Genomic DNA, 13,185 nt, shown 5'->3' with positions numbered 1-13,185 from the left:
CAGACCTGAGGGAGGCAACAATATGTCAGCAACGAAGCTGCAGTAAGAAGAGGAGAAAAATAAAATGGGAAGGCTTGGGCAGCCTTTTCCTCTAGAATCTAGATATATAAAAACCCACATTAAACTACATCCATCTACATACAATCCTTTCAACTTCTGTTAAGATTTAGGTTAAACGCACACTGGTGTTTAAGATGTGCCACCCCCACCAAAAGAGGCGGGATCATTATGCTGCCTGACAGGAAAGTCTACCAGCAAGTGTTTACTTTCTGTATAAATAGCAGAAAGAGGCAGCGTTCGACTAAACCTCCTCAAATGAAACTGAAAGTTTGTCAGAGCGAAGTAGAGCTGAAGTCGAGATGAGTCTCTTTCTTTCTCTCTGAAGAAAACTTCAAGAGTACCACAGGCCTTTCTCCTCAACATTGCAGGGTCTCTGACAATCACTGGTGAGTACAACTGATATTTACTGTTAAAGTGAAAAAAAAAATCTGTGCCACACATATGAGCTCCCAATATATTTTGAATGTGTCCTTTCATTTAGTAAAGTATGGGAAACACCAAATAATTAGTTATTATTAGTTTTAAGAAATGGATTGGGAGCCCATCAATGTTGGCAACTTTCTTCACTTTTTACTGTTGTCATGTCTTCTGTCAAGCAGCTGAGAGAAACTTTGGGTGTGGTTGTGTCACAAACTGGGCCGAACGGCCATGACAAAAAAGGGAGACGCATTCAATGAAACAGTTGATTAATTATTTATTAAGTTTAAAGTAATATAAAAGACAAACATAAACTAACAGTGAAGTCAGTCATTTCAGTAGTGTAAGTGAGTGGGTGCGTGTAAAGTGTATATGCAGTGTTGTATAGTGTAGAAACAAACCATAACCGCAATCGAAACCAAAATGGGTGTCTCAGGAAAGAGCGAGAGACCAACTGAGAATCCAGAGGGTTTTTATACTGAGTGCTCTGGCACACAGGGCCAGTGTTGCAAATGGTGCTTCCACTCTGCCTGACGACCCTCTGCCACACCCACCTCCACACCTGCAAGGAAGGCAGCCAAACGAACAGGCAGAGAGGGTCGTCACAGTTGTCCTTCCCCTTTTTCATCAACCAGCATTAACTCTAACGTTGCCTTCGACATGAACCTCTTGTGAAGTAAATGGTTCAACTAATGTTGTTTTCTTAAGAGCTTGTTACTGAAAAATACAATTTAATACCATATGTCATTCAGATGCACCAGTGGCTGTGTTCTTGAACACTTCCCTAGATGCAGTTAAGTAAAAAAAAATAAAACTGTTTGCAGTGACTGTATAGCTTTTTTCATCTTGTTGGAGTTGTTGTTTTCCGACGCCAGAACAGCTGCACATCTCTCTTTGTCACTGGAGTTGTAAACTGAGTGTACTTAATCCAGTCAAACCTTTTATTCACAAGTGCCACCTGCTGTTGTGAATGAATAATAACATTTAAATGTCTAGTACTTGAATTCAAGAAGAGCACCTCTTTTTATAAATGTTTTCAGGACAATATGGTGTGAATATACTGTACCAATATACAAGTAATTTTGATATTGTTGGTGTTTACTTTTTGCAATAGCATTAACTGTAGTAAACAACATTACAGCCTTTATAAAGACTTGAATCACAAATGTTAAGCTTGGGACTTGCCTGTCTTCTGCTACATTTTAAAACAGGGACTTGGTTCCACCTCTTTTGGTAGTTAGCCTGGCTCAGTCTTCGTTTGTTTTTTAATAAATATTTAATTTGCGCTGGCTGTTTTCCTTCCTTGTGGATGTTCATCTTTTCTTGCAAATTCAACTTATTTAATTTTTCCCACTTTCACTTGTGTTCCCAGTGTGAAGACATGGCTGCAGCCAGTTGTCTACCATCTGAAGATCAGTTTCTGTGCTCCATCTGTCTGGATGTGTTCACTGATCCAGTCACCACATCATGTGGACACAACTTCTGCAAAAACTGCATTAATGAACACTGGAATGTCAGTGTCCCATGGAAGTGTCCCATGTGTAAAGAGATGTTTACCACAAAACCTGAACTTCTCATCAACACTTTCATCTCTGAGATGGTTGATCAGTTCAGACAGTCAGCTCAACGGAAAACCAGCAGCTCCGAGCAACAAGAGTCCAAACCAGGAGAAGTTCCCTGTGATGTCTGCACTGGAACCAAACTGAAGGCCCTGAAGTCCTGCCTGGTGTGTCTGGCCTCCTACTGTGAGACTCACCTGGAGCCTCATCTGACAATGTCAGGCCTGAAAAGACATCAGCTGATCGACCCTGTGGAGAATCTGGAAGACAGGATGTGTACGAAGCACGATAAACCTCTGGAGCTGTTCTGTAAGACCGACCAGACATTTGTCTGCATGCTTTGCACCATTTTAGATCATAAGATGCATGACATTGTTCCTCTGAGAGACGAATATGACGAAAAGAAGGCAGAGGTGGAGAGGACAGGTGCTGAAATTCAGCAGATGATCCAGGAGAGACAAGTAAGGATACAGAAGATCAAACGGTTACTCAACCTGAGGAAGGAAAACGCAGACACAGAGATAGCAGAAGGTGTTCAAATCTTCACAATCCTGATGGAGTCTGTCGAGAGAGGCATGAACGAAGTCATTGAGAGAATTGAAGAGAAGCAGAGAACGACAGAGAAACAGGTGGAAGACTTTATCAAAGAGCTGGAACAGGAAATCTCTGAGCTGAACAAGAGAAGCATGGAGGTAGAGCAGCTCTCACTCTCTGAAGACCACCTCCATCTCCTCCAAAGCTTCCCATCCCTGAAAGTTGCTCCACCCACCAAAGACTGGACAGAAGTCAGCATCCATACAGCGTCATACAGAGGGACGGTGGTGAGAGCTGTGTCTCAGCTGGAGGAGACACTCAGTGCAAGGATTACCGAGTGTGTTACAGCTGAGCTGAAGTGGGTCCAACAATACGCCAGAAATGTGACTCTTGATCCTGACACAGCTCATCCTGAACTCAGTCTTTCTGATGATGGGAAACAAGTGAATCATCGTGATGAAAAGAAGAATCTCCCAGACAACCCAGAGAGATTTTCTAAATGTATGTGTGTCTTTGGAAAGCAGAGTATCTCTTCAGGGAGACTTTACTATGAGGTTCAAGTTACAGGGAAGACTAAATGGACTTTAGGAGTGGCCAGAGAGTCGATCACCAGGAAAGAGAACATCCAGCTGAGTCCTCAGGAGGGTTATTGGACGATATGTTTGAGAAATGAAAATGAGTACAAAGCTTTTGCTGGCCCTGATGTCTATCTCCGTCTGAAATGGAGGCCTCGGAAGGTGGGGGTGTTTGTGGATTATGACGAGGGTCTAGTTTCTTTCTATCACGTAGATGCTGCAGCTCTGATGTATTGCTTTACTGGCTGCTCCTTCACTGAGAAACTCTACCCGTACTTTGGTCCTTGTCCTAATGATGGTGGTAAAAACTCCACCCCTCTGATCATCTCTCCTATCAATGGCACTAAGTAGACAAATTATTTGATTATGCATGAAAACGATCAATGTTCAGTAAGAGAACATAATCATCTGTAATGCTTAGTGTATAATGTCTTTTTATCTGATTGATTTGCTCATTGCTTTTTGTTTTTCTCCAATGTATCCCACATACTGTTACTCACTGCTGCAAGACATACATTTCTCCATGCTGATTATTTCATCTCTGCTAACCCTGAGAGACCCACAAATGTGTCTGGAAGTGACTTGAAAAGTGTATCAGATTATATTTAGAATATTCCCACTGTATGTGAAGGTGTATCCTAAAATGATGTTTTCTTGGCTTTGCATATTTCAGACAGCATACGTTCCATATAGTTTTAATAATGTGTTAGATGTCATCTACATTTAATACTGCAAAAGCTTTTAGCAAGAGTGCCAACAAATCATGGAATGAATTTCCACAGAAGCAATGATCCATTAAAGTTCTTGAGGTTGCAAATCTACACATACAGTACTTTTAATTGTCTGATCAGTGTTCATTTAAAATCCAATTTATTTTTCTTTATTATACTATATCTTTTTAGAAAGAAATAAAATCAAATGGAAAAATCTTGAGTTGTTTTTTATGCACTTGAATTATTTATGTCAAACTCATTACAAAGCCCATTAGTATTTATGTAAAATCTCCACTTATAAATATGTCTATAGGCTTCGCTCATAATATTGAAATGACAGTGAGACACATCACCATCTCTGCAGCTCTACCAACCTTCTTGGCCTCTTTGAGCTCCTAGTTTGGGTTTTGCTGCACATTACCTGTCTGTTTCAGTGTCAAAGTTTTCATCAAATGTTATCTAATATGGCTGCTAGTGTCACTTGACAGCCCTATACTTCTACTCCACATTTCAGATGGAAATATTGTACTCCACTACTTTTATCTACTAGCTTGAGTTACCAGTTACTTTGTAAATTGATTGGATTGATAATAACTGAAGATATTTTTTAATGCAAAAACCTTTCATTGTTTCCAGATTCTCAAATGTGAAGATTTGCTGCTTTTTCTTTTAATAATGGTAATAATTGTAATGTTTCAGTAATAATCTCGAGGTTTCGGCCTGTTGGTCGGACAAAACAAACATTGTGAAGCTGTCACTTTGGGCTCTGGTTAATTTTGATGTGATTTCAAACTATTTTCACAAACAAACTAACTTGATTTAAGATGGAAATAATCAGCAGAGTGGGCCAGAATTACAATAATTAGTTGTAATTGGATATAAAATAAATCCTGATAAAATCATGATTTTTACCTAATTGTAGGCTTCATCATTTTGAATGCAGGAATTTTTACTAGCATACATCGATGGTAAACGCCCATTGCCACAAGACTACACTACCCATGATTCATATCCTCTGGTATTTCCGGGTTCGGTATTGCTGACAGCCATATTTGATTCGATTATGCTGTTCTGGCTGCGACAACCAGTTTAGCCAGTTCGTAACGAAAAAAAACGGTGTCTTTTCTTCACTACACACGGCCAGCGTTAAGGTTAATCTACGACGAAGTACCAGCTGTATTCACAGTAACAGCAGTTTATAATCTGTAGTCCAACGATGAATCCCGAATAGTAAGTACAAATTTCGATATTGACAGGTCCGGTTGAGCTGTCAGCTTAGCCGGAGAAACTAAGCTAACGTTAGCTTCTCCGGCTAAGCTAACGTTAGCTTAGCACACCGTACAAAATGAACGTCAGCTGCTTTGTCTTTCAGTGCTAAGCTAACTGCTGTGGTACCGTGTACGCACTATCGAATGACAGCGTTGATATTTATCAACTCAACGTTTGTCAGCAACTGTCTGGTCAATATAACGCCGATTAAATCAACTAAGTAGTCGTGTAGCACGTCAACAATGTTGTGTAAGCCCAGTTGTGGTAACTTTAGATGGAAGTAGCATTTAGTAGCTAGTAGGTCAGCTAACGGGAGTAGCTACGTTTACCGGACACTGTGGAGGATTTTGTAATTGACACTTAAGACACATAGTGACAGTTTGATAGTTCGGTAATCACGAAGCCAATCGATGCATCTCAACTCATCTGGTTTTAGGTTTATCGTTTAATTTCATTGTAAAGTGATTCACCCGCAAACAGGAAGTGGCTGAATTTGCTCCCCTGATGATGATGATGTGGAGTTAAGTTAGGTGACGTCATACATATGGATTAATTGGATCAGTCGTTTACTGTTTACAAACAAAAAGTCCTGCATTCAAAAAAATCGTTTAAGTATTGGCATCAAAATGCATTTTAAAGTACCGAAAGTAAAAGTTCTCATTATGCAGAGTGGCCCACTACACGTTCACATTGTACTATTATCGTCACTGCATTCATGTGTTCATCACTTTAACGTGCAGCACACTATTTTAGTCACTTTATATACTGCTGGGTAGTTTAACCTATAGTATATAGCATACCTATGTGTTTATTTTTGTTAATGATCTAAATCTACAAAGCAACTTAAGTTGTTAAGTAAATGTAGTGCAGTGAAGAGGACAATGTTTACCTCTCAGATGTAGTGGATTAGAAATATAAAGCAGCATGAAAGGCAAATACTCAAGTGAAGTAAAAGTACACCAAAATCCTACTTAAGTACAGTACTTGAGTGAATATACTTAGTTCAGTTCCACCACTGCTAAAGTTCTGCAGCTAACGAATACTTATAATATGAATAAATCCAATGTTTTTTTCGATTATGGATTAGTTGTTTACTCTGTAAAAATTCAGGATTAGTTTGACCAACCAACAGTCCAAAACCCAAATATATGCAGGTCACCTTTTACAATTACGCTGAATCTGAGAAACCTAAACGATAAACCGATGATTTATCTTCTGTCAATTTACAAATTAATTAAATTAGAATTAGCTTTATAGGCCAAGTTTGTTAACACATCAAGGAATTTGACTCCGGTGTTTGGTTGCCCTCGATGTACTTACACAGAAATAGACACACTCCTAAAAACAAGGAGAAACAACAAAGGTTAAACATAAACATTACTAACTATAGATGTAGGTGTGTGTGTGTGTATGTATGTATATATGTATGTGTATGTGTATATATGTGTGTGTGTGTGCGTGTATATGTGTGTGTGTATATGTGTGTGTGTATATATATATATATGTGTGTGTGTGTATGTATATATGTGTGTGTGTATGTATATATAAATAAATAATTCACATATCTGAGCATTAACACATTTTCTACGCACATTTTTTAACATTTAACAAAATAATACAAACTACTCAAGAACATCAATCCAATAATTAACTGTACAAATGATCAGATGAGAAAACAATATGTGTAAGAATCTGACCAAACATTCATTGACGAAGTTAATTGACTGATGAAGCACAAAAAGATTTAGTCTAACAGGCCTACTATTGTGTGATTTTGTACCTTGCATGTTTTTTGACTGTTATTCATAATTACTTTTGTAATGTCCATTTTCCTCCTCTGTCACAGTGACTATTTATTCAAGCTGCTCCTGATCGGTGATTCTGGTGTCGGAAAGTCTTGTCTCCTTCTCCGGTTTGCAGTAAGTGTTGTCCACTGTTACACAACAGGCTTTTACGTCTGTCCTTGTCAGCGCTGTGATGGCTGACGTGTGTGTGTGTATTTTATCCTAGGATGACACGTACACAGAGAGCTACATTAGTACCATCGGTGTGGACTTCAAGATCAGGACCATTGAGCTGGACGGAAAGACCATAAAACTTCAGATTGTAAGGAGGAACGTCGTGTAATGGAGCAGTAAATAGATAAGTCGGTGATAACCTTTGGAGAATGTTTGTTTGTGTCGGTTTGGACTGACGAGCTCCGCTTTGCTTTCTCAGTGGGACACGGCCGGCCAGGAACGGTTCCGCACCATCACCTCCAGTTACTACAGAGGAGCTCACGGCATTATAGTGGTTTACGATGTGACGGATCAGGTCAGTGCTTCTCCAGGACGAATATCGTTTGCTTTAATGTTGTGTCCTTTAAAAAACACTACAACGCCCAGTCGTCATCCAGTCCCAGAGTAATTCTAATGAGTATTTAATAACTTTATGGGCAATTAAGTGTCGAAGCAGCACACGAAACAAACCAGATAAAGATACAAAGAGAAAGCCAAGGAAGTAAAAACATAAGAACTACTCATAGATATATAATGTAAAGCTATACACGGTTACTTAAATTTGATCGTTAATCGTGTAAATGTAAACTTTTCTCTTGTGGACAAACGTTGGAATGAAGACATTGAGTCTAAATGACCGTAAAACATATCGTTGCCTTTTCTGCACTGACATTTCTTTTCTCAGTGTCAGCTGGCGTCGTGTGGATCAAGTTCTTATTTTTCTACCTTCCTCAGGAGTCCTTCAATAATGTCAAACAGTGGCTACAGGAGATCGACCGCTACGCCAGCGAGAACGTCAACAAGCTGCTAGTAGGCAACAAGTGTGACCTCACAACGAAGAAGGTTGTCGATTACACCACAGCTAAGGTGAGTGGACGGCGTGTGAACTCAAGTCTTTGAGGACCTTTTGTTAAAAAGGGGTTAAACTGTCAGTGTAACAGTTTCTAATGAGATAATAAATTGCTGACTGTCAGCCGTCTGTTCTTTCCTGCCACTGTGGTCTCACGATCATAGCCTTGGAATTCTGATGAGTAGAGGTTTTTATTTTGGAAAACATCAGCTTGTAAGCGACTGAGCATCCAGCTGCTGGTCAGACAGCTGTGTGGTCTGTCTAGAAGGTTAGAGCCACCTCGTATGACAGGAGCCATATTTAGGTTCTACATTTATATTTAAACAAGCATTGACTTGCTCATTGCAAAGTCATTTTGGTCCGTGTGTACTGATCCCACCCACTCCAAGCTGAGGTTAAAGGTGAACCATTTCAACTAACATTTTCTAATAACAAGAAATTTAAACATACACCAGGTCCTAAGCAAATCTTAAAGGCTCTGTCTGCCTCCTCTGCTTATAGGACTGATTTATAACTTTATAAATAAACAAAATACCTATAGAAATATGTACAGTTATCGAGATATGAAATGACCTGTATTGCGATAGTATATCTGTGGCCATATCGTCCAGCCCTGTGATGGTTACAATAGATTTCAAGAGTGACGAATAGTTGTCCGTTTATATGCTCAGTGTGTTCAAAACATGGCTGCACACACCGCTTGGTCAGTGCTTTATTAACAGACTGGTGGCGGTCCAGTGTGTATGAAAATGATGCTCAAGACATCCTGATCATTTCTTTGTTATTCACTCTTCTCATGTCTGTACGGTCAACATTACCCTGCAGCCAGTTAGCTTAGCTTAGCATAAGGACCGAGCGGGCCGACATGCATACCCGCGGGGCTCGCGGTCGGGTTCAAGTGAGCCGACTAGAAAATATCACGCGTTTCAGGCGGGCGGGTCAAAAATTGACAGAGCAGCATAAGTTATTAATAACTTACTGAAACGTGGCGTCGCAATAATCCTCCTTCTCTTCCCTTTTCTGTCTCTTTCTCAAACACACACACACGCCGCTCAAGTCCGCTTGTCTCAGTCCTGACGGTTGTGCTACAATAATGCACAACATGGTGGATTGTGGGCCGAGTTTGGGTGGTTGATGAAAGCGTATTTTTGCGGGTCAGGCGATGTGGATCGGCTTTCATAAGTCGGGCGGGTCCAGGTAATTACAAATCCTGACCCGCGCATCACTCCTGAAAACTATTCCTTTAACTCGAGGTCCACTTTGTATCCGTTGCTGGAGCTTTCAACTGTATCTCACACAGCCGTGTTTGCTTCCCATGACGGCTAAAGAAGACTGAGATTCGGTTGAAAGCTCTGGCGAAAAGAAAGCAAGTGGATCTTTCTTTTTTTTTAGTGGACAAGATTGTCTTGGGTCAGAATATTACCTGCCATTAAGCGTCTTTAACTTTAGTGTGACGTATTTATTCCTCAGTGAAACTGAATATTTGAGCAGTGCACAGTTACGAGAAGGATTTAAATCAAATCCTTCACATCTTATTGGACGGCTACAAAGTGGGCGGGCTTAGGATGTGACGATACGGAGCGACAGAGGACGTTGCAGATGAATATGGAGCTTTCAGTCTTGTCACATGACCTTCCTCAGCTGATAGTTTATTGTCATGGAATTAAATTGACTTAAATCCTCCTTTTTTCGCTCACCAGGAATTTGCCGACAACTTGGGCATCCCCTTCTTGGAGACGAGCGCCAAGAGCGCCACCAACGTGGAGCAAGCCTTCATGACCATGGCGGCCGAGATCAAGAAGAGGATGGGCCCCGGGGCCACGGCCGGATCCTCGGAGAAGTCCAACGTGAAGATCCAGAGCAAGCCAGTCAACACCTCGTCCGGAGGCTGTTGCTGAGACCTTGAAAACAGCCACGCCCCACTCCATCTCCCCCCCCCCCCCCCGAGCCCACGACCTGTCTCAATGTTACCATGCTCCACAGGGAGAGGGAGGGAGGGAGGAAGAGAGAGAGAGAGAGAGAGGGAGAGAGGGAGAGGGAGAGAGAGGGAGGGAGGGAGGGAGGGAGGGAGGGAGGGAGGAGGAAGACTTTGAGTGGACCGGTTTGTAAGTGTGTGCGCAGTTACACCAGATTCCCCACCGTAAGCCCATCCACACCCACCGAACACACTGGGCGGTTCATTTTTTTTTCTGTTCTTACTTTACCAAAACACACTCATACTGGAAAAAAAACTAAATGTACACAATTTTAACAGTGTGTGAAGTTAACCAATGTTTTGTTTTTGTTTGCCCCTGCTCTTCCTTTTGAGTTTGCTAAATGAGTCACTTTTCTAAAAAAAAAAAAAAAAAAACAGAGGAACCCCCCCACCCCACACACACACAGTTGTCTTTTATTTCGCTGTAGATAACAGCGTGACTTTGGCCCTGAATCTCCTCACATATACGAATCGGTAAGCTCTTCAAATGAAGCACATGCTTAAAACCAGCATCATGCACGTTCAGATCAGATCACATGCTCCCCTCGGGTGCATGTGAGCGAGTGGCGTCCTGCTCGACAGGAAACCGGTTACGTCGCCTGCTCCCAACTTCACAGTGTCGCCCCTTTAAAAAAAAACAAAAAAAAAAAACGATGTGCCAGTGCCTTTGTGGCAGGAGATTCACATGACATTTATGCCTTCGGTGCTCTTGTGTTGTCGGCGTGTTCCCCTCGTATGCCCACAGTCGTGACTTCTTGCTTAAAGAATCCACATTGTATGATAGCAGTCAACATTCCTGTGTGTATATATCTATATTCGGCTCTGTGTGTGCTCTGCTGGGTCTTCACGATACAATAAGCATGTGCTGCATTGGGAGACGTGACGTTCAGCCGCGTGCGTTTTCTCTGCTAATGTTCCTCAACCGACAGCACAACCGCAACAGGAGAAACGGAAAAACCACCATCCCAGCTCGAGAATAATCTATAAACTGTATATATTTATACATAAATGTAAGAAGTGATTTGCAAATTGTGTAGAGAAGCAAGCGAATGACATGATGCATAGATGGAATTAGTAATCTCGGCACGTGATTTCTGGCTGCGGACATGACATTTTTGTGGCACGATGTCGACTATTAAACAATGAAGGAGATCTTTGATAACTGCTGGGCCTCATGGTGTTGTTATTTTTTTGTCCTTGTGCTCACATTCTTCACACTTGTTGTCCAGTAAGCTGAGAGGAATGATGACCTTTGGCTTAGATTTCTGCAGCTTGACAGTTTTTCTCCAACGGAAATATGCAACAATTCATTTAGGCTCTCAAAGTTAAACTTCACCCTGAAGTTAGTAAGTCACATTTCAGTTTTAAAGTTTCTATTCTTGTTTATTAAATCAGTCAGAAGAACTGACAACATTTTCTTTGCTCGTTAAAACGACGAGAAAAAAGTTGAGGAAATTTGAATCCATACTACATAATTAATGCATACGAACAAATGCAAAGGTGCAAACATGTCCACCCACACAAAGGGACAGTCTGCACAATACGGCACAATGAAAAATCAGCAAATATAATTAAACGTGAAAGGAGCTCCACGTCCTCTCAAAGTCAAGTCAGTTCTATTTAAATGGCACAATATCATAAATGCCACATTGGTTTAGTCTAATCGTACGTGCACCTTTTTCAAGATAATAGTATTTCATAAAGCGTTAAAGGCCGTTATATTAACAGATTTAAAAAATGATGCCACAAAATACAATCATTTTCTCATTTGTCTTGAAAAAGGTTGTATTTAGCTGGATAACTTTGGTAGAGGAATAAGCCCGTTAGTGTGACAAGTAAAAGTCTAAGATCTTTTATTTATACTCGTGAGCGAATACAAGAGTTATTTTAATATTTTGTTGCAGTGTAAACTAATAACCTAACAGAGAAGTACTGGCTCTGATACCATCTAGTACAACAGCGTACTCCATAATAGTATTATACTTATATTATTTTTGATTGTATTATAGAAATACAACAAATATAATGTAATAAAACTGTATAGTATAACATGGAATATAAGATAAAATATAGAAATATAATAAGTATTTAATAATTACATAAAGCAGTATAATATATAACAAAATGAATGTTTACAGCACACAGTGGGTCTTGTATGAAAATAGACTTGGAGAGTCCTTTAGGGCTTTGAATGCACCTTCACGTTCCTGCTCTTACTTCATTACGTCATGTACTTAAACACAACAATGTGAAACACTAAATTCTTCTGGTGGCGTGAAGTGGAGTTACAGCGCGACACCAGCTGAGGGCAGCGTCTGCATACAAAGCGGTGATTCATGCAGTCAGGTGGAGTGTGTTCAGTCGTTGGTGTTGCTGTTGTCACGCGAGCTCAGGAGCTGTGGTTTTCATCCGACTGCAGAAGAAGAAGGTGTGATATGGTTGAAAGCTCTGGGAAAAGCAGAGGCGAAGAGAAGAAATCATAAAAAGTGGTGATACTACAGCGTAGAAATACTCTGTTACAAGTAAAAGTGCATTCAAGGTACGAAAGTATTAGCATCAAATTGTACTTAAAGGTTCTTTATACGATATTCAGAACCTTAATATAGCCTCAACTGACTGAGCTATGGGAATGAAGTCGCTCTCCCTTTTTGTGTGTGTGTGTGTGTGTGTGTTGTAATTTGAGCCCCTCTGTTCTTTGTACACCTTTTGCACCTATTGCACAACAAATACTTTTACTTTGGATACTTAAATACTTAGTTTTTGAATGCAGGACTTCTACTTGTAGTGGAGTATTTTCACAGTGTGGTATTAGTACTTCTACAGAAGTAAAGGATCTGAATACTTCTTCCACCGCTGGTCCCGCTTGTGTTCATAAAGAGTGTTTTCTGTGTGAAGCCGTCCTCCCTCATTAACCAGCACACTCTGATTATATTAAGCTTTAAAAAAGAAAAAGGGAGCATGAGCCCCCTACCCCCTTCTCTTGTGAGGCTGAACCCCCAGTTTGCTTTCAGCTGCAAAACAACACAGAGAGAGAGAGAGAGAGAGAGAGAGAGAGAGAGAGAGAGAGAGAGAGAGAGAGAGAGAGAGAGACAGAGAGAGAGATGTTTTGGTGTGGAGGAATGGGAGGGAGCAGTGGTGGAACGGGGGGAGGAGGATGGTTTGAGTAGCTGGGTCTGTTTGCCGGCTGAGGTTGTAGCCGGTTGCTGGGTGATGATGGGGGGTGAAGTGTGTGTGGG

At 40.8% G+C, this 13,185-nt stretch overlaps 2 protein-coding genes across 2 annotated transcripts; both read left to right on the top strand.

Moving 5' to 3' along the window:
- Window positions 1–321: 321 nt before the first annotated feature.
- LOC116399493 (E3 ubiquitin-protein ligase TRIM39-like) lies at window positions 322–4,473 on the top strand. The gene is made up of 2 exons (XM_031876686.1): window positions 322–446; window positions 1,850–4,473. The coding sequence occupies exon 2, from the start codon at window positions 1,859–1,861 to the stop codon at window positions 3,494–3,496; it is 1,638 nt and encodes a 545-aa protein (XP_031732546.1). The 5' UTR covers window positions 322–446; window positions 1,850–1,858; the 3' UTR covers window positions 3,497–4,473.
- Window positions 4,474–4,904: 431 nt separating this feature from the next.
- Window positions 4,905–11,114, top strand: rab1aa (RAB1A, member RAS oncogene family a). Its single transcript, XM_031876669.1, has 6 exons — window positions 4,905–5,088; window positions 6,974–7,046; window positions 7,138–7,233; window positions 7,345–7,440; window positions 7,860–7,991; window positions 9,675–11,114. The coding sequence occupies exons 1-6, from the start codon at window positions 5,075–5,077 to the stop codon at window positions 9,870–9,872; spliced, it is 609 nt and encodes a 202-aa protein (XP_031732529.1). The 5' UTR covers window positions 4,905–5,074; the 3' UTR covers window positions 9,873–11,114.
- The last annotated feature ends 2,071 nt before the right edge of the window (window positions 11,115–13,185 follow it).

Source organism: Anarrhichthys ocellatus, unplaced genomic scaffold (genome assembly GCF_004355925.1).
Source record: "Anarrhichthys ocellatus isolate YVR2014 unplaced genomic scaffold, GSC_Weel_1.0 scaffold112, whole genome shotgun sequence".
Classification (NCBI taxonomy): Eukaryota; Metazoa; Chordata; class Actinopteri; order Perciformes; family Anarhichadidae; genus Anarrhichthys; species Anarrhichthys ocellatus.
The sequence above is the reverse complement of the archived record's forward strand: the minus strand, read 5'-3'. Positions and strand labels throughout refer to the sequence as shown.

What these genes read in the sequence shown, in the direction of transcription:
- LOC116399493 (XM_031876686.1), top strand. Translation starts at nt 1,859, where the DNA reads ATGGCTGCAGCCAGTTGTCTACCATCTGAAGATCAGTTTCTGTGCTCC.
- rab1aa (XM_031876669.1), top strand. An exon ending in TTTACGATGTGACGGATCAG is followed by an intron (nt 7,441 to 7,859) that starts GTCAGTGCTTCT and finishes TACCTTCCTCAG; the next exon opens with GAGTCCTTCAATAATGTCAA. An exon ending in TCGATTACACCACAGCTAAG is followed by an intron (nt 7,992 to 9,674) that starts GTGAGTGGACGG and finishes TTCGCTCACCAG; the next exon opens with GAATTTGCCGACAACTTGGG.